The sequence below is a fragment of the Euleptes europaea genome, chromosome 13 (assembly GCF_029931775.1).
Source record: "Euleptes europaea isolate rEulEur1 chromosome 13, rEulEur1.hap1, whole genome shotgun sequence".
NCBI classification, from domain to species: Eukaryota; Metazoa; Chordata; class Lepidosauria; order Squamata; family Sphaerodactylidae; genus Euleptes; species Euleptes europaea.
In genome coordinates, this window is record NC_079324.1 from 37,139,663 (window position 1) to 37,167,009 (window position 27,347).

At 45.3% G+C, this 27,347-nt stretch overlaps 1 protein-coding gene across 1 annotated transcript in view; it reads right to left on the reverse strand.

The window, feature by feature from the left end:
* Positions 1-27,347, reverse strand: part of DOCK11 (dedicator of cytokinesis 11) — a 123,966-nt gene that overhangs the window by 66,251 nt on the left and 30,368 nt on the right. Inside the window, exons 6-18 of the mRNA XM_056858946.1 lie at positions 22,673-22,768; positions 21,132-21,266; positions 20,364-20,541; positions 18,340-18,419; positions 9,659-9,742; positions 8,549-8,689; positions 7,688-7,888; positions 7,178-7,300; positions 6,072-6,154; positions 3,507-3,629; positions 2,548-2,624; positions 1,397-1,587; positions 260-325 (exon numbers count right to left, since the gene is read on the reverse strand). Of these exons, the coding sequence (XP_056714924.1) occupies positions 260-325; positions 1,397-1,587; positions 2,548-2,624; positions 3,507-3,629; positions 6,072-6,154; positions 7,178-7,300; positions 7,688-7,888; positions 8,549-8,689; positions 9,659-9,742; positions 18,340-18,419; positions 20,364-20,541; positions 21,132-21,266; positions 22,673-22,768 (1,578 nt within the window). The remainder of the gene's footprint in view (positions 1-259; positions 326-1,396; positions 1,588-2,547; positions 2,625-3,506; positions 3,630-6,071; positions 6,155-7,177; positions 7,301-7,687; positions 7,889-8,548; positions 8,690-9,658; positions 9,743-18,339; positions 18,420-20,363; positions 20,542-21,131; positions 21,267-22,672; positions 22,769-27,347) is intronic.

The window sequence follows — 27,347 nt, forward strand, 5'->3', positions numbered from 1 at the left end:
GAGATGACCACAGTGTTCTTGACTTTGAGAAAAGGGATCATTACTAGCTGGACCTTCATTCAACCCAGCTTGATGCTTTCCAATGGCAGTATGCCTCATTGATTGGATCCTCATTTTTGCCCCAACAATAAACTTGGCCTCAACAATATTTTTAACTGGCTATCTCCTTCCGTTCCCTTTTCCTGGACCTCCTGATGCTAAACCCATGTCTATGGCCTATTGTGGGGCCTGGATCCTGAGGAACGGTTTGAGATCTCACCTTTAAAGGTCTGGCATCCGCTTCATCAGAGTCTTTGAATTCCACACGGACAGCAATGTTCCTAGCCTGAAATTGTAATGGGTTGTGGGAAGCAAAACACATAACTGGGTTTAGAAATTATATTTCCTTTTTTGAACCCCCCCCCCTCTGCCTCCCCAATCAAAATCGATTTCACATCTGTATGCGAACTTCAGTTCCAGGGTGCAAAGATACCTGCCGAAAGGAGCTTACAATCTAAATTAATTAACTTCTTCCTGCTGAAGCCAAACGGCTGAATGTGTTACCCACGGCAGTTTCATATTCTCAGTGGGAGCTCACTTGCGATCTCATCATTCAAAGATCATACCACGGAAAAACTTGCACACATTGAACAGCAGTCGTAGATCATGCTAACTTGCATTTTAACTCTCATCACCTCAAGCACAAAATCTTTGCATCCTGGCCCTGACAAGAAGCAGCCAAAGGGCTCAGGGAAGAAGCCATGACTGGCGGCATTGCTGAACGGCCACAAGAGCCATGGCTGTGGCAACGGTACTAATGGTGGTATGACGGCATGAGCTGATAGAGGACAATGAAAACTGTGACACCATGGCGGACACATCTCAAAGATAGGTGAGACCTGCGAGAATCGGTAGAGAAGGATGGGAGCTGCAGCGCCTGCCTGAGGGTATTTCAGTGCCAGATGAGAAGGACTCACATGGAAGAGGTGCGTGGTGGCCAAGGAGGGAGAATGTGGTGTTGTCAAACCACCTCGCTTCTGGAGAGGAGTCATGGGGTTAGGAAAGCCAGGACAGTGTCCCTCATTAGGCAAGTTGACATTTGCAGAGCACAGGCCCCTTGGACACCACTGCCCCAGGTCACTTCCAATGTTTGAAGGTCACAGATTCACCCGGCAGTAATCAAAAACACTGGTGCTCATGTGATTCATCCCTGAATATTCATCCCCCCAGTGTCACCTGATCAGTGAATGCAAAATTATCCGGCAACATAGTTTCATCTGAAAGAGGGGGAATACACCCCCCTCAACCCATTTCCAGTTCATTCCAAAATGCAGCTCCTTCATCTCAAATTCATTTTTGTGGCCCCATTTTGCACCTGCAAACCCTCTCTTTAAGCCCAAGGCTGTTCAAAACTCACTTTGGCAAATGTTTTCTGGCTGTCGTATTTCAAATGCAAGGGGTAGACATACAGCTGGTTTTTGTAGATGGTGAAAGGGTAGCAGTACTTGGCGATCTCAGGCACAAACTCTTCCACCTCGACAGCAATGCCATCACCCTGGTCCTGCTTCTCGAAGGGCTTTATGGGAACGTAAGAGGAGGTGACACAGTCTAGAAGTGAACCACGTGCCATTTGTTAACATTCAACCATAATTTAGTGCAACCAACAAAAGGTAACTCTACCTCCTAATAGGTTGCCACAGACATAACACTTAACCAAAGTTAAAGCAACAAACTCTGCGTAGCATTTATCAAGGTTAAGACCTCAGAATGCAATAATACAAAGATTTAATTTGCTAAACCTGCCTCCGAAAGGCATATATAGAGAAATGCCACTGTGACCTCCTTGTCATAATGTAAACAGGGAGGGTGGAGAGACAGGGAAAACACCCTAACCACGGTTCACTTGATACAGACGCAATGTTTAACCATGGTTAACACAAAACCATGGCTTGCAAAGCCCCCAGCTTCTGAGAGGTGGTGACCAGGGAGAGGGCCTTTTCTGCAGCTGCTCCTTATTTATGGAACTCCCCCAAAGGAAGCAGGCAATGTCACTCCTGTTTGCCTGGGTTATTGCAATGTAAGAACCGCACCCTTCTTTGCCATCTTTTCCCAGTCCATGGCAACTTGGCTATCATCCTGGTTTAATTTTTACCTGCTTTTCAATTTTGTGTAATATGTTGCTGCTGATTTTTGATGGATTTTATTGGCTTGGATCCCGCCTAAAAGTTCCATGGACAGAAGGGAGGGGGTTGATTTTCACCAATTTACTCCTCCCGGGGCAAAACTCTAATTCCTCCTAAGCTATTCCTGGGGGGTCCCCCAGAAGCAGCATTTCAGGGGGCATTTTGGGCTATAGTGGGAATGGAGAGGCAGAGAAATCATGCTCTGCAGATGGAAATCCTTCTGTCCACAGAAACGTTTGGTGGGATTTGCAAGCCACTTTAAATACAAAGCCTACAAGTTTTCAAAACAAATCATAAGTTAATTCAATGAATAAGATAATTCCATGAATACAGAACAAGGTACACAGCACTGATGCATTTAAAAATAAATAAATCAGCTCCTTACTTGACAAATCCAGTGGAACACACTCCAGTGTAACATTTAATTGGCCAGGTATTACTTGCAGCTTTGTTTTTTCTGGTCTGCATGGGAAAGAAAGAGAGGAACAAGCTTAAGAGAGGAACAAAACTACATACTGAAACAGAATCTGGCTCATCGTTCGGCCAGAAGGAAAAAGCTGTCACATCCAAGTAAAATCAAGAACAGCAAAAGAAAAAAAGTAATAAAAACTTTGTACTCAGCTCAAGAGTACAGAATAGTATCTTTACAAAATAACCTTATTATCATGCTTCCTGGACTTAACGTGATGCTATTTTGCAGAATGGAAGTAAAAGATCAGCTTTAAAGTTAAATCATTATTTTGCCCAAAAAAATATTTAAATTACTTGGGAAACTCCATGCTCCTAGGATGTGTGTGTGTTTTTTTTAAAAAAAATGACAACCAAGAAAGAACATTTCAAATCTGTATTGATGAAATTAAGTTAAGTTGGTAAACCTGGGCTGGGGCTGCACCATTCCTGACTGCAGATATGGCTTTTATAACTGAATGCTCGTACATAACAGAAAATCCCCTCTAAGTAGAAAACTAGCATAGCAGGGTTCTGTCCTAATGTTCTCCCCAATATCTACGTCCGAGGAATTTTTCTGATACAATAGAGCATTCAATCATGTGAATCCCACCTGCAATCTGAAGTGGTACAGCCAGATGCAAGCTTACTATTTCACTGAGAACTAAGTCAAAGTGAGAACTTTGAATTGTGCGCAGTTGATCCTCAGACTTCTGAGGATCAGCATTTTGACACCCAGCACCATTCTTTAAACTCCTACCTATCTGAAGTTCATTGACAATTTTTCTACATAATAGAACTGGAGAACTCTCAGTGGCTGTTTCCAGTCATTTTGAAATGAGATTCTAAACCCTAACTCTGCAGATCAGATATTCCTCCCACCTCCCATGAGCTTACTTCTTAAACTCGGCCAGCAACTTCAGAAGATCCTCAGTAGACAATTTGCTGCTGTCCTGCTTATAGAAGGGAGAGAACTTCCCTTCTAGATCCAAGGTACCCTGGGAGTCTTTGAAGACAGGTCTAGAAAGCAAAAGGTTGTAATCAATAAGTGCAGGCGCCACTTGGCTAGCCGTATCAAAATTGCTTTTGCTCCCCTTGAGATTAATCACAGATTTTTTTAAACCTAAGAAATATCCCCCTTTAAATTTTGCTATACATGAAATCTTGGTTTTCTAGTTTGTGGGAAGGGGTGGTGGTCAGATTCCTCTCTCTGCTAAGTTAAGCTTCATATCAGAAGATGCCTAATGCAGGCTGATGTGACAAAGTCCAGCCCTACCATTAGCCAGAGGGAGGGAGGGGATTTGGGGAATCATTTTTAAAAAATAGCAAAGGCACCCGCAATTTAAGTTGTGGTTGTATTTCTGTTGTCTGGGGGTAGTACTTTCACAAAGTTCTTAGTGTGGCCCTAGTTGTGCCATCATAGCCACACAGGAAGTAAACAACAATAATAATACAGAGGTCACTTGGGGCAGCAGCTAAAGATCGCTGAATTTTTGTACCCTGGCAACATACAGGTACCCCAGAAATCTCACTTATTCTAGCTTTACTAAGAACTGCAATGTGTTCTTCCTCTGGGTCAACTATACCCCGGAGACAAATACCAGTGTGGTGTAGTGGTTAAAAGCGGTGGTTTGGAGCAGTGGACTCTGGAGAACCGGGTTTGATTCCCCACTCCTCCACATGAGCGGCAGAGGCTAAACTGGTGAACTGGGTTGGTTTCCCCACTCCTACACATGAAGCCAGCTGGGTGACCTTGAGCTAGTCACAGCTCTCTTAGAGCTCTCTCAGCCTCACTGACCTCACAGGGTGTCTGTTGTGGGGAGGGGAAGGGAAGGTGATTGTAAGCCAGTTTGATTCTTCCTTAAGTGGTAGAGAAAGTCGGCATATAAAAACCAACTCTTCTTCTTCTTCATGTAGGTCACCAGTTCATGCTTGACACCAGTATATGGAAATTAATGCACCAGAGCAAGCATAAGATCCTGGGTTGTCATTACAATTTGGAATGTGACCTTCATGCAGCCGTCAATATTTATTGGCCAGGTGTACTTCATTTTCTTCTTTCGTGCCCAAAGATCAAATTGCAATTACAGGGTGAGGCAGCATTAGAAATTCAACCTCCTTTACAGTCAGCAACTGCAGTGGAAGCACAACAGAGATGAGACTGGCACAGAACAAGGGTGTGAAGATCGCTTTAATCAGTTATTTAAAATAATGTTAATTTAAGGGAGATAGTGTGTGTGTGTGTGTGTGTGGGGGGGGCATTTGGCTTGGGAATCCTCTAGCATTTCTTTAAAAGCAAAACTAGTAAACAGACATTTTTTTATGCCTGTGTCCTAAAACCCAGGGCTGATGCAATCAAACAGGCAATACACCATCACTTGTACATATGGAAAGGAATCTTCCATGGGTGCCCCCCATGGAACATTCTCTAGTGGGAACACAATCTCCCACTTGGTTTGGACAGTTTGGATTAAGATGTGGGGATGACTGTGCCCTCCCTTTTCCAAATACAGCCCTCATTCTATAAAAGGGGACTGAGTGACGACAGTCCCTTTCCTTTGGAAAATGAAATATAATTGGGAAAACCCCTGAGGAGAAAACACAATACACGATGTAGGGGAGGAACAGGGAGATAGAGACAGCAGCATTAATTACTACCTACAGCTGCAAAATAGTTCAAAATTAGCCCAGCCTGGATTTCTCGTATCTCACCCCTTTCAGCTAACCCCCCCACTCCTCAATAACACAGCTTGTCTCCACCTTGTTAAGATTTATAGAAACCCGACAGTGAATTTCATTTTAGGCATGAGAGCAATTTCCCATATTCTCATAAACCATTCATATTAGGGGCGACAGAAGATTTCCAACAGACATAACACATTATCTCAGAGCAGTTAACAAGCTCATGATAAGCTCTCTATGTGAGGCAGGTCCATAATTACAGGATCAAATGGTAAACTGTGGCCCATTAATTCTAAAATGAACAAAAAGATTTAGCATCAAAAGGGTTCTATTTTAGAACACCTCCAAAGAACACATAATAATTTTGCCTGACTCAAATTACATCTTTAGCATAAGTCCTGGTATCCAGGGAATAAATGAGATAATCTATAGAGTGTCAGATGCAAGCAGTACATAGTTCTCACGTTTTCTTTTAAGTCAGCTGAAATAAGTGTTCAATATACCTGTGCCCATAACCATTGCCAAAGATCTTTTAGTAATGACATATCAAAGAAGAAGGGGGAAAAAAAGGGCTGATAAATTTAAGGAAAGATGGCTTTGCTTGTAATGTCATGAAACAATAAAGTGAACAATGGATTCTCTTCTTTTGTATTTTTTGAAGTTTGAAATGAGCGTTCTTTTTATTTTTCTTCCTTTTCTTTTTTCTTGTTAACAACAGAATAATAAAAAAAAGGAAACCTGCTAGTGAAGCGAAGCCAAGAGCAACTGACACACACTCACCTAGCAGCCCAAGCAAAAGGCATTCGGTATTGTCCAAGACGGCTGCACACCAGTTTTGCAGTTTTGTGGACCTTCTGTGCAGTCTGTAAGGCAGGAAAAGGATCAAAGATATATCGAGCTGGCCTGGATTTTCAAAGCAAGGTGAAAGAGATCAGTCTACTCCTAGAAAAAATGGGGCGGGGCTCCCACAGAATTATACCATATGCTCAGCCCTATGGTTTGCGGTGTCTTTATCTCTTTAAGGAAAGATGTACAGTACAATGCTATGCATGTCTTCTGGGAAGTTAAATTCTCACTATCTTATCTGGGGCTTGCTCCCAGGAAAGAGTGTATTATCTTTTGCATTTTTGCTGAGGTGCTCAGGATGATGCGTATGGTTCTTCCTCCCTCCGTTTTAACATCCCAGCAACCCTGTGAAGTAGGTTAGGCTGAGAGAGTGCAACTGGCCTAAGATCACCCAGGAAGCTTCTTAGCAGAGTCCTCCCCAGTCAAAGTCCATCACTCCAAACATTACAGGACACGGGTCCTTCTTGACCCATCGTGAGAGATAGACGTTCGGAGGTAAATTATTCCACTTCAAGGCAGTTAGTTCAGCATCCAGAGCACACATGAAACTGCTTGATGCTGAGTCAAACCACTGATCTACCAAGATCAGTATTGTATAGTCTGACTGGACGTGGCTCTCCAGTGCTGGTGTCGTTCACATCACCGACTACCTAATCTGGACTCTTATCTGGAGAACCGGGTTTGATTCCCCACTCCTCCACATGAGCGGCGGAGGCTAATCTGGTGAACCGGGTTGGTTTCTCCACTCGTACACATGAAGCCAGCTGGATGACCTTGGGCTAGTCACAGCTCTCTCCGAACTCCCTCAGCCCCACCTATCTTACAGAGTGTCTGTTGTGAGGAGTGAAAGGGAAGGTGATTGTAAGCCGGTTTGATTCTTCCTTAAGTGGTAGAGAAAGTTGGCATATGAAAACCAGCTCTTCTAATCCTTTCACCTGGAGATGCCAGCTGGGGATTGAACCTGGGGCCATCTGTATGCCAAGCTGAAGCTCTGCCATTGGGTGGTACAGTTTAAAGCCAGCATTTGCAATCCAACATACCTTCACAGGATCAGAGGTCTTGATATAGGGCTCCACACAGTGTGTGATGCTTCCTTGTAGCACCTTCTCTACACGGGCGATGAGGAAAATTTCTGGGTGTGGGTTGGTTACGGAGAAAACCCCCTTTGCATAAAAGAGCAGAGCATCAGCACTGACAAGAACACACAGTCCACAAAATCTGTTAATCTGCTAAAACACATCTGACAACTGGTGGCTTTCAGTTTAAATCCCAGAAATTCAGTCTGTGTGTGAGACTCTAGTTCCATCCCCACTCTCTCTCTGTTACTGATAGCTGGCCCTTCTTAAGCAGCCAGGACTCAATCAAAATCTATCTTCCTGATGCCTGGAGAAGTCATATGGTCATATTGTCCTTTGTCTTTACAGATAATCGCATTACCAACGCAAATCTGATACCAACTGCAGACCCTGCTCTGCCGTTTCAATTTCACAGCTGATAAAGATTTTCCGATCTGATTTTCTACGTTCATAGAAGGCCCTTAAGCCTCTTACTTGCTTTATGTAGCACAGGCAAGACTCGGCAACTCCATGAAGAAAGTGGCTGTTCACAAGGTGATTCCCCGAGTCTTGGATGGCGCTATCCCTCAACATTTCCCGTACAGGCGAGGGATTTAGATCCACATGGAAATCGGAAGAAATCTTACAACAGCTTTTCAAATCGAACAGTGCGAGGCTAAGAAAAAATGGCTCCACCTGGAAATGCAAAGGGAGTGGTAATATACAGTTAAATATTTATTTAAAAAATTAAGAAGTCTATGACTAGTGTTGTGGTTAAGAGTGTCAGACTAAAACATGGGAGATGTAGGTTCCCATCCCTATTCTGCCATGGAAGCTTGCCAGGGGGTCTTGGGCCAGTCACACACACTCGCAGCCTAAACTATCATAAGTTATTGTGAAGATAAAATGGAGGATGGGAGAATGGTGCTGTAAGCTACTTTGGATTCCCATTGTGTGTGTGGGGTGGTGGTGGTGGTGGTGGGATATAAAATGTTTCAACTAATGCAGTTTTAAAGGTTCTCTCACAACAGAAAAGTGCTTGTTGGTATCGTTAGGGTTGCCACGTCTACCGCTATGGCAGATCTCCTGCCAGCAACCTCCAAACCCCATCATCGCTCAGTAGGTTGGCAGGGGGAAAATGAAAGAAAGATCCACTGCTGACAAAACTGTGTGATGTCATTTCCAGGCGAACCTGGAAGTGATGTCACACCACTCTAAGATTCAGTGGAAACCATATAGTCTTACAGCCAACGGTAGGCATTTTCTTCATTTCCCCCCCGTTGCATCGATAGCACTCCCCCATGTCTTCTGCTGGGTTCCAGCAGATATTATGCAAACCCCAGATATCATCCATACGTTTGTTGGTGGTCCCTCGGATCGATCAGTTAGGTGGACAAGGAGGTTGAAAGACAAGTCGTGGCAGTTCACCAGGAAGCGTCGGCTGCATTTTTCTTCAAAAGGTTTCACGTCTGGCTCTATTCCAGAGAAATCTAGCCTCTGAGGAGGAACAAATGTCACTTTTCAAAGAAGAAATCAGTAAGAGAAACTGGACACAACTATTTTGCTTCCAACTTAAAAAAAAAATTATTGGGTTTTTAGGGTACAAAATAAAATGGGAAAGGGAGGGGAAGGGTTAGGGTTAGTTTCTGTGACAAGCAGTAACATCTGTTACTTAACAACTGATACAAAAGATTTCTGGTCATGATAATCTCAGTTATCTCTATTGTAATCTTAATAATCTCTAATACAATTTATTGTCTTCCAGAATCAAACTTCATTCTATATAATATTGTCTATTGGTTATCCTGGTTAATCTTAGTAATTGGTTATCCTGGTTAATCTTGGTAATCTCTATTAGTAGTCTTAATAATATCCGTTAGAGCTTTTTAAATTTTTGTAATCCAGCTACATTCTTTATATTATCATCTATTAACTATTAACTGTTCAACTTTTTTCACACAGCAAGAGATTCAGGGAAATCTTTGGGGGGGGGGTTAATGTCCTTTGTCAGGGAAATACCAGTATATTGGGAAACAGACACCACTGTATGAAACTGTCTTGTAAGTGAGTCAGATTACTAGTCCATCTTCTCCAATACTGTAAACTCTGACTGGCAACAACTCTGGGAGAAACACAGCAGGAAGGCCCCTCTGCCATATACCGTTCCTCCTCACCCACCTCATTCCACTTTGCAGGCATTCTGATACACTGGTGAGGCTACCTTCAAATCTAGCTGGAGCCTGTGAATCCTGTGACATCCCCATCAATTCAACACCTTACATCACTTCAATAAAGGAAATGCTACCAACCTTCAGCCTTTGGGGTTGGGAGGGCCACCCGTGCCTATGAATTCACTTTAATTTTCTCAAGCTTTTCAAAGGCAACAAAGGGATAAATGAGCAGCTTTTAAACCAAGCAAACCACATTCAACCACCTGCCGTGCAAGTCTACTGTAGAGGGAATTACCTGAACTTCTGGGTCGAAAGAGAAGAGATTTTGTCTCCCGTCATTTCTGCTGAGCTTATTTAGCTGCTCGGTTTCTCTTCCATACTGAAAGGAGAGAGAAAAGCAACATGCACCCATGTTTGTCTGAGGGAAGAGAGGCTCTGAGAGAAGCAAAATCGTTATCACTGGAAAGTAAATTACAGGTCAGAACGAGGAGGGGGGAAAAGTCTGGCCGTGTCACACTCGAGGTGGGGAGAGTAAAAACAAAAGAGATTGAAGTCACACCTGGGTTTGCTGAGTCTAAATTTGGATGGCCACATTGGATGCCATATGTGACCTCCTCTCTCCTGCCTTTCCTTCACAGGAAAACCTTACAGGAATACTGTACTGTAGTAACGTGGCTACACACCAAGTCAAAATCTCTTCTTTGGTGTCTCCTGCTTTGGTTATCTCCAGTTGGAGATTCCACAACCTCTTCTGTTTTGGCTTAAAGGAGATGGCGAGGTGACTCCACAGCTGCTCCTAGGCATTCTGGGGATTCCTCTTGCAGATTCTGCCCAAACTCTTATCAAGTACACTTCCTCTTCCACCATTTCACTGGCTTCGGCAACCCTCATGGTCTGCTGGCTATTTTTGCCCTGAGCTCCTTCTGTTCAGAGGCTCCGGCTCCTCCCATCAGCAGCACCCCCAGAACAGCCTTCATTCCCTAACATCGCCCCCCCTTCCCATGGCTCCAGTGCCTTCCCATCCATGCCCCTCTTCCTTCTCCACGCCCATGTTGCCTTCTCCCATGGGCTCCTTCATATTCTCTCCTCCCCAGTTTCTAGAAGAAGAGCTGGTTTTTATATGTCGACTTTCTCTAACACTTAAGGAAGAATCAGACCGGCTTACAATCACCTTCCCTTCCTCTCCCCACAACAGACACCCTGTGAGGTAGGTGGGGCTGAGAGAGTGTGACTAACCCAAGGTCACTCAGCTGTCTTCATGTGGAGGAATGGGGAAACAAATCCAGTTCACCAGATTAGCCTCCGCTGCTCATGTGAAAGAGTGGGGAATCAAACCCGGTTCTCCAGATCAGAGTCCACTGCTCCTAACCACCGCTCTTAACCACTACACCTCGCTGGCTCTCTTTGCAGCTCAGTAGTGATCCTTGCACTTGGGGGATCTCTCCTAATGCCACCCATGGCATATATCTGGCACTGTACTGAACAGGAGTCGTAAAGTTGCTGAGGTGAAACCCAGGAAATCTCTGAATGGCCTTAGACAAGCCAGCTTTCTGTCAATCGCAACTCAATCTGCAAAACAGGGTTAATACCTCTACTACCACAACTTACTTTATAGAACTGCTGTAAAGAATGCTGAAATAATCTGAGCAAAGTCTTTTGAGCACTTCAAATGCATGATGGAAACGCTTATCTACTATTACAAGTATCTGAAGAGTTTCCAAAAGGGGAAAACAATCCCCTTCACCTCCCAACCCCCCAAATCTACAAGCTCTCAGGGGCTTGAGTAGGCTCATATTTCCCATCTCCCTTTGTTTTTCTCCCTTTAACTGACACTCAGCTGCTCTCAATATTCCACTGTTCCTGAAGCATGCTCAGTCCTCAGCCTGCCAGTTTTGAGGCTCTTTCTCTGGGGTGGAGGGGGAATCCTCAAAGTATGCAGAAGGCCTCTGTTCATCTGTGGGTGCATGCATTTTCATGATGGTCTCCCTCCCCTGTTCCAGCCATTTTACTTGTAGAGATAGTGATTATTTTTGTAGACGAATGACAAACAGAAAATCACACAGTCCCTCCCTCTTCCCTATTAAAACATGTACCAGGATGCAGCCAATGCAACAGGAGATTCTCATGTTATTTTAGGGATGTTAAATTTATCTGCCTTTCTGCTGTGATCCAAAAATTCCTGTTTTTATTTTGCTTCTCCCTTTTGTAAACTAAACCCACAATTAATTAATTTTTCACCATTTCTTTGGCCTGAATTTTTTCCTGCACTATAGCTACATTTTGAACACTGGTCGTGTGTAAGTAAATCAGCATTATATAATAACCCTTTCCCTCTCTATCCCCCAGTCCTGGGCTTCTTCCCCCTGGAGCGGCTGAGACAGCTGTATGCCTGGTTGGCCTGCCTGTTTACCATCTTTAGCTCACCATCAGCACGTTAGGAATGTACTTAGGGCTTTTATTGTATTAGACTAGAACTGTGGTTTAAATTATGTGTTTTAACTGTATTTATATATATTTATGGTTTATTGTTGTAAGGAGCCCTGAGCCCAGCTTGCTGGGAAAAGGCAGGGTATAAATCAAATCAAATCAAAATAAATGAGTACATTACATGTATAAACATACACTATGCATATAAACTGTAAATAAAAATGGACAGGATGCATTCACGGTAAAAATGAATCCACAAACCAAGAGTGAAAAATGCAGAACTGAAACCATCGACCAAAAAAAGAAAAAGAAAAATAAGGCATATGCACCCATCCCTACATTATTCATAGACAATGAAAATCTTTAAATATAATTTTGAATGCAGTTTTTTTGTGGGGGGGAAATGAACAGCCATCTCCTGGCCATGCTGTGAGAATCAATAAACACTGGCTCCATAAGACATTGTTCTTGACTGTAAAATTAGCTCTCTACAACTACTGGAACGGAACCTTGGCTTACCCGTGAAGGTTCCTTCTACCCTGATGGAGGAGGAAATCTGTATCAGCGGGTGCTTTCCATCCTATGCTCAGGGAGAGGCAGGATCTAAAATCTTTCTTCCTGTCCCCTGGGCTAGGACTGCACATTGATTTTCAGTCCGAGGACTTCCAAAGCAGTTAACTAACTAACTAACTAACTAACTAACTAACTAACTAACTAACTAACTATATATATATATATATATATATATATATATATATATATATATATATATATACACACACACACACACACACACACACACACACACACACACAACCATCTGACAGCAATGGAGGAAGAAGGGAATTGACTTCTTCCTTCTGTAGTCACGTAGAGTTCCGTTCTTTAGCGTAGATCTTATCACCGATGCTAGTCTTCGCCCCGGGCGGGCCAGATGTCCTCCTCCATCAGGGTAGAAGGAACCTTCACAGGTAAGCCAAGGTTCTGTTCTCCCCCTGATCTCAGAGGACATCTGTATCAGCGGAATGTTCAAAAGCTGAGTTCATCGGGTGGGATCCAGAATTACTCATCTGAAGCCACGAGTTGGAGGACTCTTCTCCCGAAGGCTGCATCGGCTGATGCAAACAAATCTATCTTATAATGCCTAACAAATGTAGAAGGGCTGGACCAAGTCGCAGCCTTGCAAATTTCCTCCACGGATGCTTGTCTATCAAAGGCTGCTCATGTAGCGGCAATGTGCACTGAATGTGCCGTAATTCCCAACGGCACCGTAATCTTGCAGTATTGATAGCAGACCTGAATGCACTGGCTAATGCACTTGCTGACAGACGAATTAGACATCTTACATCCTTTATTGGGTGGAGAGACCAATATGAATAGGGATTCCGAACGACGAAAGGACTCTGTCCTACGCAGATAGATACTTAAGACTCTTTTCATATCCAGGGTGTTCCAGCTTTTTTCCTTTGGATGAGACGGTCTGGGACAAAATGAAGGTAGGTGAAGTTCCTGCTGCTTATGGAACTTGGAGTTTACCTTAGGTTTGAAGGTTGGATCGGTACGAAGGATGACCTTGTCGGCGTGGAACACACATAAACTCTTTCTGGCTGAAAGTGCACCTAGCTCTGAAACCCTCCTAGCCAAGGTTACCGCTACTAGGAACAGGGCTTTCATCTTAAGATGGCTCAAGGACGCTTCTTCAAGTGGCTCAAACGGAGGTTTTGTCAAGGCCTAGAGAACTACGTGCAGTCGCCAAGTGGGAAAGTGATGAATTACTGGGCTGGTCATGGCCGAAACGCCCTTAAGGAATGTAGACATGTGCGGATGCCTAGTGATTGGGAAACCATCCAACTGAGGGATCACCATCGCTATCACTGCTACCTGCCTGCATAGGGTAGAAGCTTTTAGATTTTGTGCTACACCTTCCTGGAGAAACTCCAGAAGATCACTAGTGGAGATGGACAATGGTTCTATACCTTTCCGGCTACACCACCACGAGAAGGCCTTCCATGAGAAATTGTAAATCTTTCTGGTGGACTCTCTTCTAGCCTCTAGCATGGTATCCACGACCCTCTGAGAGTATCCCAGGTCTAACAGCCTCTTCCTTTCAAGACCCAGGCGGTCAGTTTTAACCAAGCTGGATCCGGATGAATTAGAGGTCCCTGTTGTAGGAGGTCCTGAACTGCTGGAAGAGCCCATGGCTCCTGAACCGACAGTTCTATCAATGCAGGAAACCAAGGTCTTCTTGGCCAATGAGGGGCAATCAGGATCACATATGCCTCCTCTTGACAAATCTTTCGAAGAACCCTGGGGAGAATTGGGAGAGGAGGAAAGGCATACAACAGACCTTGAGGCCACGGGGACTCCCGGGCATCCACTGCCTCGGCCCTCTGATGGTAAAATCTCGACAGAAACCTCGGTGTTTGGCGATTCTTGTGCAAGGTGAATAGGTCTACGAGAGGTTGCCCGAACCTTTCCACTATCTGCAGGAAGATCTCTCTTCAATGCCCATTCTGCTTCGTCTACTTTTTGACGGCTGAGCCAGTCTGCTTGTGTGTTCATCTCTCCCTTGATGTGCTCTGCCCTGAGCGAGGCCAGATGTTTTTCTGCCCAGCTGAGCATGGCCACCGTCTTTGTGTGCAGGGAGGAGGAATGAGACCCTCCTTCCTTGTTGATGTGGGCCTTTGCCGATATGTTGTCCGTTCTCAGCAAGACGTGATGATTGACTATGAACGGCTGGAACTCTAGAAGGGCTTTTCTGATGGCTCGAAGTTCCAACCTGTTTATATGCATCTTCCTTTCCGACTGGTTCCAGCGACCCTGAGTGATGTGGTGATGAAAGGTTGTTCCCCATCCTTCCAGACTGATGTCTATAAAGATCTGGGTCGTGAAGGTTGGAAGATAAGTCTGTCCCTTGGATAGGTTGGAAGCAATCATCCACCATTTGAGGCTGACTCTCGCTGGACGAGAGATGGTGACGCGGACATCCCTCTTTTGGATTATCTGTAACTGAAAGGGCTTCAGAAGCCATTGTAGTCCCCGCATGTGAAAGCATGCCCATGGCACTGATCCGATGCAGGCCACCATGAAGCCCTGAAGTCTGACTCAGGTGAACAGGCCTATTGACTTGGTTAAGATGGCTTTTCTCGCTAGAGCTGAGATGATGGAGATCTTGTCCGGTGGAAGGAAAATCATGTTTCGATTCGTGTCGATAATTACCGATAATTTGCTCTTGTTCAAATTTACAAGAAACCCATGACTCTCCAGAGTTTGAAGTATGACATTGGTGTGCTGGACTGACAGCTGTTCTGACGGGGCACTCACCAGGATGTCGTCGAGATAGGGGAATATGTGTATCCCCTTCTCTCTTAGGAGTGCCACGAGAGTCACCCAGGGGGCTGAAGTGAGCCTGAAGGGGAGGGTCCGAAATGGCAAATGTTATTGATTGTGAGCAAATCGCAAGAACCTGCGGTGTCCTGACTGAATCAGAATGTGCAAATACGCTTCGGTCAGGTCTATGGATGTCAGGTATGACTGTGGGCGTAGTGCTTCGATGATTGAGCGCAGCGTTTCCCTCCGGAAGTGTTTGAACCGAATGAACTTGTTGACGTGTTTTAAGTTCAAAATGGCTCGCCAATCTCCATTTATTTTTGGCACAGTGAAGAATATGGAGTATACCCCTGTGCGCTGCTCCAAGGGTGGCACTGGTTCGATCGCCCTGATTTCAAGAAGATGATTTATGGCTGATTGTGTTCTTAACATTTTGTCTGGCTTCGATGAAGTGGGGGAAACTATGAATCGGTCTGATGGAATCTTCCATAATTCCAGAGAGTAACCCTCGTGGAGTATTCTCTGGACCTAAGAGTCCGGTTGAATCAGGTCTCAAACTCTTGCGAAGAACTGAAGTCTCCCCCCCACCGGACTGAATAGGTAGTCATTGTTTTCCTGGCTTATCGGAGAATCTGCCAGGTTTATCTGAGTTCTGGTGGAACTAGGAACCCTTGTTGAACCTGAAGTTCTTTCAGAAGGAGCCCCTTCCCGAAGACCAGTTGCCTCTTCTGCCGTCCCCTCCAGGTTGCGCCAGGGTGTGCGATGATCGAAAGGGACAAAAGGAAGATTGGTAAGAGGCTTTTCCTTCTTTCCGGATAAACTTAGGCATAGCCTTTTTCTTATCCTTAGTTTCAACTAAGATGTCCTCAAGTCTGGAACCAAACAGGTGTCCTCCTTCAAAGGGATATCCCAGCAGGATAGCCTTTGAACCATAGTCAGCTGACCAAGCCCTAAGCCAAAGAGCTCTCCTGGAAATCGCAGAGGCCGCAAGAGCTCTGGCCAACAGGTTCATGGAATCTAAGGTAACATCAGCGAGAAAGTTCATAGCTCTTGATACACGATGCAGACCATGCAGAACTCTCTTGTCCTGTGGAACCAAATTGATTAGTTTTCTGACCCACATTATAGACGCTCTGGTGACTAAGACCGTAGTGGCTGACGCTTGAATTGATAAAGCAGAGGCCTCATGGGCTCTCTTACCAGTGTAGTCCGCCTTTCTATCTAATGGGTCTCTAATACTCCCAGCCCCGTCCTCAGACAGAAGCCCTGCAGACTGGAGGGCAGCCACAGGGGCTTCAACTAGAGGAATCTGTAGAAGACTCATAGCCCTTGGCTCTAGAGAGTACATCTTTTTAACTGCAGCTGGAAACTGCTTATTATTGAGAGGCTTATCCCATTCATCTTTTAGCAAATCCTCAAAATATTCTGGAAATGGCACTGTCTTAGAATGAGTTTTAATTCTGGCAAAAAACTCTTTGGTGACTCTAAACTTAGATTTGCTATTAGCTGCCTCCATCTCTTCATCTTCATGAAGATCTAGTGCAGCCATAACTTTAGCCAGCAGGACCTGATAATCCTCTTCAGCAAACAGACGAGACTGTTGGTCTTGGCCCTGGGGATCCTTTCCTTCATTCTCTTCTCCAGAAGAGAACTCCCCTTCTTCTCTTTCATTATCAGAGGAGGGGGATGGGGATCTGCCTCTGCTTGTTAAATGTAATGGAGCCTTCCTGGCTGCCTTAGTTAACCAGGCACGGCCAGTCTCACTTGCCTCCCCCTCCATATCCATTGCAGAATGGGAAGAAAAAATGGTCGCCGGGGAGGAAGCCCTGGAACTAGGCAAGTTTCTGTTGACCGGCTCACTAAAGCAGGCAAACTCCTCTCTGAGGGCTTGTCTCATTAGGTCTAACATACTGCGTTCACCCACACTTCCCAACTGAAGGGCAAAGAAAAGGCTTCTACATTACCGGAATGGGTCCCTGTCGCTTGATCTCCACTGGAGCCGGCAGTACAGGGGCCAGTCTCGCCCTCGTAACCCCTAGGGGCCGAACGGGGAGTTGCGGCAGCCATATTGTCTTCCTGAACCTTCTTCACACCTTTTTTTGCCACCGCTCGACTGGGAGTCCCACTTACGCACGGCCACAGCTCCATTGAGTCTCCCAGCCCGATCGTCTTCGCCGAGGCTCTTTGAAGCCCGATCTTGGTCGGGGCAGCTCTTTGAAGCCCGATCCTCTTTGGCGTGGCTCTTTGAAGCCCGATCTTCTTCGCCACGGCTTCTCGTCGGGCGATCCTCCTCGCCGTGATTTTTTGCGGCCAGGGCCAGTCGGGGCGACAGGAGCCCAGCAACTTGTTCTTCTTCCCCCGACATAAGATCTTCCCTCCCTCTCTCACTCTGTTGCCATAGCCTCCAGCAGGGAGGGTGGGGAAGGGAGGAGGTAAGAGGGGGGAAGGAGGGGGGGCGAAGATTAAAGATTAAGAGGAGGGCTGACGAGACTAAGCAAAAGAATAATAGAATAATAGAATATTAAAAGAAATAAGAAGAAAAAATTCCAAGAAGAAAAAGAAGTTTGCTAAGAGCTAACAACTAACACTAATACTCCCTCTGAGGCAGGAGAACTGGAAATCAGTGGGCGATCCTAGCCCAGGGGACAGAAAGATTTTAGATCCTGCCTCTCCCTGAGCATAGGATGGAAAGCACCCACTGATACAGATGTCCTCCGAGATCAGGGGGAGAAGAAAAAACTTCAGTGTACACTCGAAGCAGTGTATATTCTAGATCAGAGTTTCCCAAACTTTTTGAGTCATGGAGCACTTTTCAGGAGAGAAATTCATCACAGAGCACTAATTTTCACCTAGCACCTACATACTAAACTGAATGACAGTAGTATTTTTCTTTCCAATCTCTTCTTGGAGCACTAGGAGATGTTCAGCGGAGCACCAAGTGCTCCTTGGAGCACAGTTTGGGAACCTCTGTTCTAGATGGTCATTGCATACCATGGAATTTAGCATCAGGAACAGAATTCTGCATCCCAGGAACATTTGATTCTACCAAAAACCAACCAACCAACCAAGTTTTCACGCCTATGAAGATAAGCCTGAATATGTGGGGATAGTATCTCAGTCAAGGGAGCTGAGCAGGACTTCCAGAGATTAGAGACTGGGGTTCACACTATGCCAACCCGGCTCGCTGTCCCTCCCCCTGCCTTCCAGAAGCAAGACTACCTTCATCAGCTCCGGATGCATGCTTCTTTCTAAGCTTTCCAAGATGTTTTCTGACTTTCCTTGGCCGACCGATTCGTCATCTGTGAAATCACAAAAAAGCAGATGTTGTAAGTGGTTCCAGTAGTGCCTCATTAGGGCGTGGCAGTTCCCAAGGTGCCCCATCACTAACACAACATTCGGAAATTGGACGGAGATGTATGGAAGCCAGCCAGGGGGTTTCCAGTCCAACAGCGGAGTAGCACTGCAAGTTTCATACACACATACACACAGAGGCTACAACATCAACACCCCAACTCCTCCTTTGGCAGAGTTCTTCCCTTTTGAATGCAGGGAGGACTGCAAGAGCAGCTGTGTGCAGTCAGCTGCTAAAGAGAAAGAGGGAAGAGTGGGTTTCAGGCTTTCAGAATGAGAAGCCATATTTAAAGGGTCTTCAGGTGGGGAAGTGCTGCAGGCCTTCCTCTGTGATAGTGCTAAAATTCTGGGATGATTTGCCCAGGATTGCTTGGCCAATGCAGACCACTTTAGTCAGGCATTAAAATATAATCCAGCAACTGTGGCTGGTTCATATATGACACTTTTTAACTGATTTAATGTTGAACGTTTTATTTATGTCACGCCTTGATTACTGATAGGGCTGAGGATTGCTTGGAAAGTGAAGTGTGTGTGGGGGGATCCATCTGGGAGACGGGAAACAACAGCAGCTCTGATGATACAGAGACAAGACACCCTGTGCAGAGTGGCTGCAAAGGTGTTTCCACAGCACGAGGTGGAAGCTCTCTTCTGATGATGGGGATGGACTGTGAGAAACCCAGAGGGACAAAAATAGAACATGTAAGGCTGACAAGGCTACTTCAGATGCCAGAAGTGGGAGGATGGGAAAGGAGGGGACCGTGGCTCAGTAGCAGAACGTCTGCTTTGCATGCAGAAGGTCTCAGGTTCAACCCCTAGCATCTCGTTAGAAGGATCTGGCAGTAGGTGATGTTAAAGTCCTCTTCCTGAGACCCTGGAGAGCTGCTGCTAGTCTGAATAGACAATACTGACCTCGGTGGACAGATGGTCTAATTCAGTATAAGGCAGCTTCATGATATCATGAGATTCAGGTGCTGCATTATACCCCTTCTCTCTGATTTGAGACCGAGATGACTCAGCAGGGCTGATAGTAGCCTTGATTCCCAGCAGAAGAATACAAATTATAATACTTTGGGTGTGCGAAAACACACATAAAAAAGGGGTTGCTGCATTGTGGAAGCACATCTGCCACAGTTGTTATCACATGTACCCAATCCTCTCCAAGGCTGAGATAATCAGTCCTATCTGCACTATTTTAATTCCATTTCTCCTCCAAGGAGTTCAGCTTTCCCCTCCTCCATTTTATCTTCAGAATAACCTTGTAAGCTGGGCTCTGCCAAGAAAGAGAGACCAGCCCAGGAGGGATTTGAATGCATGTCTTCCCAGCCCTGTCTGCTATTTTATAGCAGTTGTACTCCCTTGCTGCTGCCTTAGGACACCATGCGTCCTCTTTGCGGAGGCAACTTTGTAGTGCTTGAAAACTTCCTGTTATCACCTCCTTCCCCAAACAAGGCACAAATCATCTCTCGGTTGCCTAAATCCATACAGCCCTTTGAAGAAAACAAAACAAAAATAATAAATAAAAAGGAGGCAGCCCATCCAAAGATTCCAGAGAAGGGAAAACATTCGATCTGCTGATAAGTACATCTGTAAAAAGCCCCAGGAAGTGTGTTCACTCTTCAAAGCACCCCCTACCCCAGCAAGCCCTCTTTCTAAGGCAAGTCTATACGTTCACTAAGAAAGTAAAAGAGCCCCCATGCTAATATGCTGTTATCAAGGCCAATTAGAATGCCCAGGTCATGATCACAGGCAGGCAGTCAGGAGCCCAGCACAGACAGAAGCCCCTGGCACTTGAAGCCTGGCAAGAGTCAGATGGGCACATCCCCTAGGACTAGTGAGAAAAGCAGGGGCACATACATTACTGAACTGAGGTCCTAGCCCCATCACCAACTGACCTGGCAGGGATTCCACTGCCTCCTTCTTCTCTTGCACCAAGCTCTCTGCGTTGATCTGAATTATCTTTCTGAGGATTGCCAGCCACTCCTCCATTTCCTGCTCGCTCTCAGCAGACAGATAGTGGCTGTATTTATCTAACATCTTGAGCTCAAATGCATTGCGGCGCATCTTGGGGCACTGTGGGAAGTAATGCAAAGGAATCCCTTTGTTTAGATGAAGCATTTCTCTCTGTCTTGTTAGTATGACGTCCAGCAAGGCAATAAACCTGCGTCTGGACAGTGTGAATTCATGCTGCAGCATCATGTGACAAAATTATTCTCCACACAAGAAAAACGGAAGGCACACAGACAATGAGCATGCTAAGAGGAAGGCAAAGCTAGAACCTTCTAGTATGCTAAGAGGGCAAAGCTAGAACCTTCTAGTATGCTAAGAAGAAGGCAAAGCTAGAACCTTCTAGTATGCTACACAGAGGGAATATTTTGTGACCTCTCCATCGACTGTGCGTAGTAGAGATCAGACAGTTTTACCATTTGTGGACCAAAGGAGATGGGACGCCAGGAGATCCATACATGAAACTCCAGAGTTTTTTTTTTTAACATTGATAAATGATTGTCACCAGTAGTGGTGGGGGTGCAGGAGGTAGGCAGCAAAAGACAGATTTGGGCATCATAGAACACAGAGATGGATTACTTTGCCTTTTGTTAAGACAAAATAAAACAATACAGGATAGCGCATATTACTCGAGCAAATCCTTTTCAAGACCTCACCTGCACAACGTCAATGCATGAATCCAGGAAGATACATCCTTTGGATTCTTTGGAAGACCTCTCATCCTTATAAGAATTAAGGATGTAGGAACCATCAGGGAGCTGGGTTAAGTAAAAGTACCTCCTCTTGAACACCTGCCAAACAAAGAGAGACAAACCATTATATTATTGTGTCAGTGGCTCAGGGTAGTATCTGTAAGCCACTCTACCCTGCCGAGTTGTGGGTCTTTTCTGGTTCAGCAACTTATACAGATATTTCTGCTAGGCTCTTTGATTTCGCATGAAGTGTTTGAAAAATCTAACACCTTGCTGAATGGGAAATACAGGAACAAACAATATGCATACATATCACATTACTTATGGTTTTTTCCCCACTCGGCAAGACCTTCTTTTGTATAAAACTGTTCTGGAGTATGATACTTTTTAGAAGGAACAACTGGATTCCATGTGCAGTCAGAAGCACTAGAGTCCTATTTATTTTTGCTGTAACAGGCTAACAACACTACCACTGAAAAGAATTCTATTTCCTCTATCTGCGAAAGAGCTCAGCATGACCTGCATTTTGCAAGTTCAAATTGTGAAAGTTTTTGTACACTTAGAAATGAATGAAATGAACGTATTGGAAGATGGCACCCGGGGAGCAGGATAAATTGGAAAGTTTGCTTCACTGTAGTAACAATGGCTACTGTGGCTCTGAAAATGCAAACACACAGGATTCGCTTTCATAGAAGAAAGATGAATCGCCTTGGAAAAGTAATAAAATGAATGATCTCCATTATTTAAAAAGCACCTCACAAGGACCAGGAGCTTGTCCTTTAATGAAGATAGTGGGATGCGGGTGAGGGGGGGGGAATGGAATCTGTCTTCTTCCGGCACAGAGTAAGCCATGCTGTACTGTGAGGAATCATGGCAAGGGAGCAGAAGGGTTAAAACTGGAGGAAGGGAACATGCCAAACTCTGCAATGGGAAAGTAATAATTGCACTGGCCTTTTCTTTTGCTGACATGGCTGCAAGAGACCAGAATGAATTATAGTTAACTAGCAACCTCAGCCACACTGCAGTGAAGAATGTGCTACAGCGGGTGGCTGTCCCACACATTGCTGCAAAAGGTGCTTCTTGTGCCGCCTGCTTTGCCAAACGGTTTGAGAGCCAATTCACATGTTGCCATCTTTATTTATTATTTCAACTTCTACCCTCCTCTCTCCCCGGCCAAAGTCTTCCTGTGAGGAAGTGTGGAATCAAGCCTCCCGCAGCTGGCCTTTAAATTCAGTAATAACGCAAGGCTACCTTATGATATTCATTTAGATTCAAATGAACACCACCCCAGAGACACAGTTCCCAGAAAAGTGTGAGCAATGGAACCATAAGGTAGGTCTTAGGTCAACAGGTTATTGTCCCACTGCAACCCTTAATGGCACTGCCAGATTAAACTAAGCCCCCACTCTAATTTTCAATGCAAGGTATACTGAGTTTTCAACATGGAGATGCAGAGTAAGTGCACAGGGATTCTGACTCTTGCGGGCAATGCTCAATTGTCTCACCTTCATGGTCACTGTGATTGTGCTGTTGACGTTGGCCTTGAACAACCAGCCTTGCTTTATCACCCCGCCCTTCTGCGAGCACAACGATGAGGAATCCTGTAAGGATTAAACACGGAGTTACTGCAAAGAGAGATAAGGATGCGCCGGACGATAAAACCCAGTTAACGCTCCTCCACTCCACTTGTGTTCCTGAAGAACACGGAATAGAATCTACTTTGCGTGGAAACAGCCTCAGCCATGAATGTTCTCCTGAATATACTAGGACCATCAAATAGGATTTTTTTTTCCTCTCTAAAGAGGACAACAGCAGAGGACTCTGGGATAGTGTCACACAATATCCAAGAACATATCTCCCTCAGAAATTAAAAACGGGGTATGAGTTTCTGCACAGACTACAAACACAAATAGGGCACTACTTTGCTCCAGAAAAATGACTTGGAGGTAACTTGGGCTACCTGCTCTTGTGAACCCAAGGCTAAGAAAGAACAATAAGACAGCAGTCTCCCTTCATCTCTCCACCCATTTTCTCAGTACTCTGTTGGGTGCTGCCTCATCTATGATATGAAAAACCTTTCATATCCATGCCAGTAGTTCTTAACCTTTAATCCACTTCTTCCTGCCAAGTATGCAGAATCAGAATGAAATGCCTCCCAAGCTACAAGTAAAATTTAGGAAATAAAAACAGCAGCTTTATTTATATAGCTGCGTTTGTAATATATACACGTGGTACACAGAACTCAGGCACACATTCAATGAGCCTCTTGTGCCTGATGGCCATCGACCATCTCATTAATGTTAGCTTGGATTCCCGTCTTCTGTGGGTCCCTTTTTTAAGTGCCCAGGGCAGAAATCTAAGATGTGGGGTTTTACCCAGAGTGCAAGTTGTACAGTGTAAAACAGCTCTCTTCTGCTGCCTGTCAGAAGGGGCTGCCTTAAATCCAGAATGCCCATTTACCCCCAAAATGACACCTCCCCCCCAAAAAATGTGTAGACTGCTTGCTTGGGGTTGGGGGTGCAACACTCCTTAAGAATGATTTCTGTATGTAAAGTAAAAAACAGCAGCAGTGTTGGGGGCGTCCTTAGGGTCTTTGGACCCCAGCAAACTCTTGATCTGGCCACCATCTTGAGCCAGCTCTGCTTCCAGGAATTAATGTTTGAAATCCCACAACTCCAGATCCCCTCTAGGGATGGGTTTCCTTGGTAATGTTTTCCCAGTATATGTCTCTGTTGGCATTACCCCGACATAGGTGTGCGGTTCTATCAAGGGAGCCGTGAACCATACAGATCAGCATTTGGCAATACATCAGAAATGCCACGTGAGAAATCAGAAGGAATTATGGGCTAAGGAAGACGGCCTCACCAGATGCCTCTCTGCTCGGAGAATTTTCAAAAAGGATAATGATTTGTTGTTCAGCAGCTGAAGAGGATGGGGGTGGTATTGTTAGCTTTTGCTAAAAATTAGATTAGCTGACACAAGCCAGAATGGAAAACAAGGTCTAATAACAGTAATACTGGGGTTCTATGACAGCAATTCCAGGAGAATAATTTGGCATGACAGAGCATCCATGAGGGAGCCCAATCTAGAATATGGCTTGAGAAGGGGTGTGTGTTTCACTCTTCCTCTGTACCACTCCCTTAGTCAAAAATGCCCCATTCCTGGCTGTTTCAAGCCCCATGGGGGGGGGGGGGGAAGACAGACATAAGCATAGGGTTGCCAGCCTCTGGGGGGACCTGGAGATCTCCTGGAATTACAGCTTGTCTCCAGACTACAAATATCAGTTCTGCTGGAGAACATGGATGATTTGGAGGGCGGAGTCTATGGCACTGTACCCCTCTGAGGTCCCTGCCCCCCCAGGCTCCATCCCCAAATTTCCAGGAATTTCCTAACTTGGATCTGGCAACCCTGCCTCCCCATTCCCCGCTGGTGGCCGGGAGGACCTGGCAACCCTATATAATAAGCACCTGTCTTTTCTCCCCTACTGGTGGCTCAAAGCACCCCCAGTGGGACATTTTCAATTGGAAAAACAGCATAAGACTAAAGAAGCCCCCATTCCTCCTGCTGTGGCTCTGATCTGTACCAGCCCCTTCACAGCTGCTGCTTTTCAATACTAAATTACATTTGGAGTTCCAACCACAGCGCCCCTTGTTAGTCACAAATACAGAAAAGATTGTCCAAAGACATTTATGCACAATAATTATTAGGACTGTTAGACAAAAATTGCAATGCTGTTTTCATATGTGACAAGAACAAGCTGCTTCCGTCTCTCTCTCACTCACTCTGCAAATTGCTAAATGTAGTCAAAACTAAATGCTAATTCAGGTAAACTCCTGTTCCTAAATTTACATCTGCTGAGACAGTGTTACTGTAGGAAAACACTTGCAAGGGAGAATCAGTAGGCGAACAGGGGAATAGCTTAGCCACTCCCATACCTGCCTAATTTCCCTTGCAAATACCCCCCTCCTGGTTTTTATCTGGGCTTACTTCTGGTTTCAGGGCCTGGCTGGGAAAGAAATAATTTAAAACACTGTCTGGGGAGAATCATTAGGTAGGAAGAAGAAGAAGAAGAGTTAGTTTTTATATGCTGACTTTCTCTGCCACTTAAGGGAGAATCAAACCTGCTTACAATCACCTTCCCTTCCCCTCCCCACAAAGACACCCTGTGAGGTAGGTGGGGTTGAGAGAGAGTGACTAGGCCAAGGTCACCCAGCTGGCTTCGTGTGTAGGAGTGGGGAAACAAATCCAGTTCACCAGATTAGCATCCGCTGCTCATGTGGAGGAATGGGGAATCAAACCCAGTTCTCCAAATCAGACTCCACCGCTCCAAACCACCGCTCTTAACCACTACACCTCACTGGCTCTCAGAGTTAAGCATCTCTTTCTGCAAAATTCTCCCTTCCCTGCTCTGAGCATCAGAATTTTGAGGAAGAATTAGGGATGGGAACCTGGTGTTTCCCTTTAACATTTTATTTCTGCCCTGTATGTTTCTTTTAGAGCAGTCTTGGAAATCTGAATGCAGAAAACTTATTTGGCCCAATTTATCATGTCTAACAGTGAAGTGACTGGCCCGTGTGGACAATAAAAGCTGCATAGCCAGGCCCTCCACAGAGATGACAGAAGGCTCCATGTAATTGGAGGGCTCCTAAAATATGCAGAGAAAACTGACTCTCTAAACTCACCAAAAGGGGGGAAAAAGGTAAAGGTCTCCTGTGCAAGCACCGAGTCATTCCTGACCCATGGGGCAACGTCACATCCCGACATTTACTAGGCAGACTTTGTTTGCGGGGTGGTTTGCCAGTGCCTTCCCCAGTCATCTTCCATTTACCCCCAGCAAGCTGGGTACTAAAAAAAAAAAAAAAAGGAAAACCCCCCTCAAAAAACAGCCTGAGGACTCAATATTCTCAAGAAGGGATGGGAAGTTGAGAACAAGGGGGGGGGGGGAATAAGGAAGAGAAATCAACTTACTCAAGTTCCTGAAAGCCTGGAGAACCCTGGAGAGGGAGATTTTGGAAAGAGAGCTGGGAGTTCCAAATGCCCCCCTCCCCCGATTCCTTGCAGGGGCCCCAAGTCTGTCTCTATTTGTTTTAATTTTGATTTGAGAGCCTTCTCTTACTCTCTTAACAGACTCTTGTAAAGGCAGAACAGCTTGCCACACTGTTAACAATGCCCCAATTAGATGCCCAACCTAACGAAAAAATGTTCCACTGCATTTATTAACTTGTGGGAACATACAATGCTGGAGACGATTTTCTGGAATGAGAGAAGGCACATTTTACAAGGCATAAATAGAATTTGAACGCGTGTAGCCCAAACTGCTGACAGGAGCGATGGAAAGTCACGCACAGAAAAATTGGGTGTGGTGCCCTCATTCCTCGGTTGGAATTGGCCACTTTAATGCCAAACTACATAACACTAAAGTGGCATGATTTGAACTCTGGACATATTATTTGTCCTCAAGAGCAACTCTGCATGGGGGGGAGGCAATCTAAATTGGGGCCACAGTGCTGTGGAAGGGATTTTTCTTCTCCCCACACACCTTTTCACCGAACAAAAATACTTACCCCCCCCCCCTGCTCTAAGTCCCATTGTGGAAAAACGAAATGGGCATCTGGCTGCCCCCCTCCCAGCTTCAAATAGCCTTGTGGAGGGACTTCAACTGGGAAAGAGCCCTGGGGGAGTTAACCCTGCCATTGCCCACATCATGGCCCTGATCCAGTTCGCCCATGACTTCTGTAGCTACTTTCCAGAACGAAACAATACATTCCTATCAAGAACTCCAGCACCGTGAGCAGCTTGACCCTTAGATACGCAGCAGCTGGTCTCTAACTGGTATGGTTAATATAATGAGCTGTGGACTATGCAATTCCTGTTCAAATTTTGCCTCAGCCATGACCCTACTGGGGAGAGGGCTTAGGTAAGCCACCTGTACTCTCTAAATCAAAAGGGGAGGGATAGTGGCTCAATGGTACAGCACCCCCTTTGCATGCAGAAGGTCCCCAGGTTCTATCACTGGCATCTCCAGTTAAAAGGAGCAGTTAGTAGGAGATGGGAAAGATCACTATCCAAGACCCCGGATAGTCACAGCTAGTCACGGACGACAATACTGACCTTGAGAGACCAATCGCCTGACACAAAATAAAGCAGCTTCCTGTGCGCAGTTTCCATCCCCAAATTTGC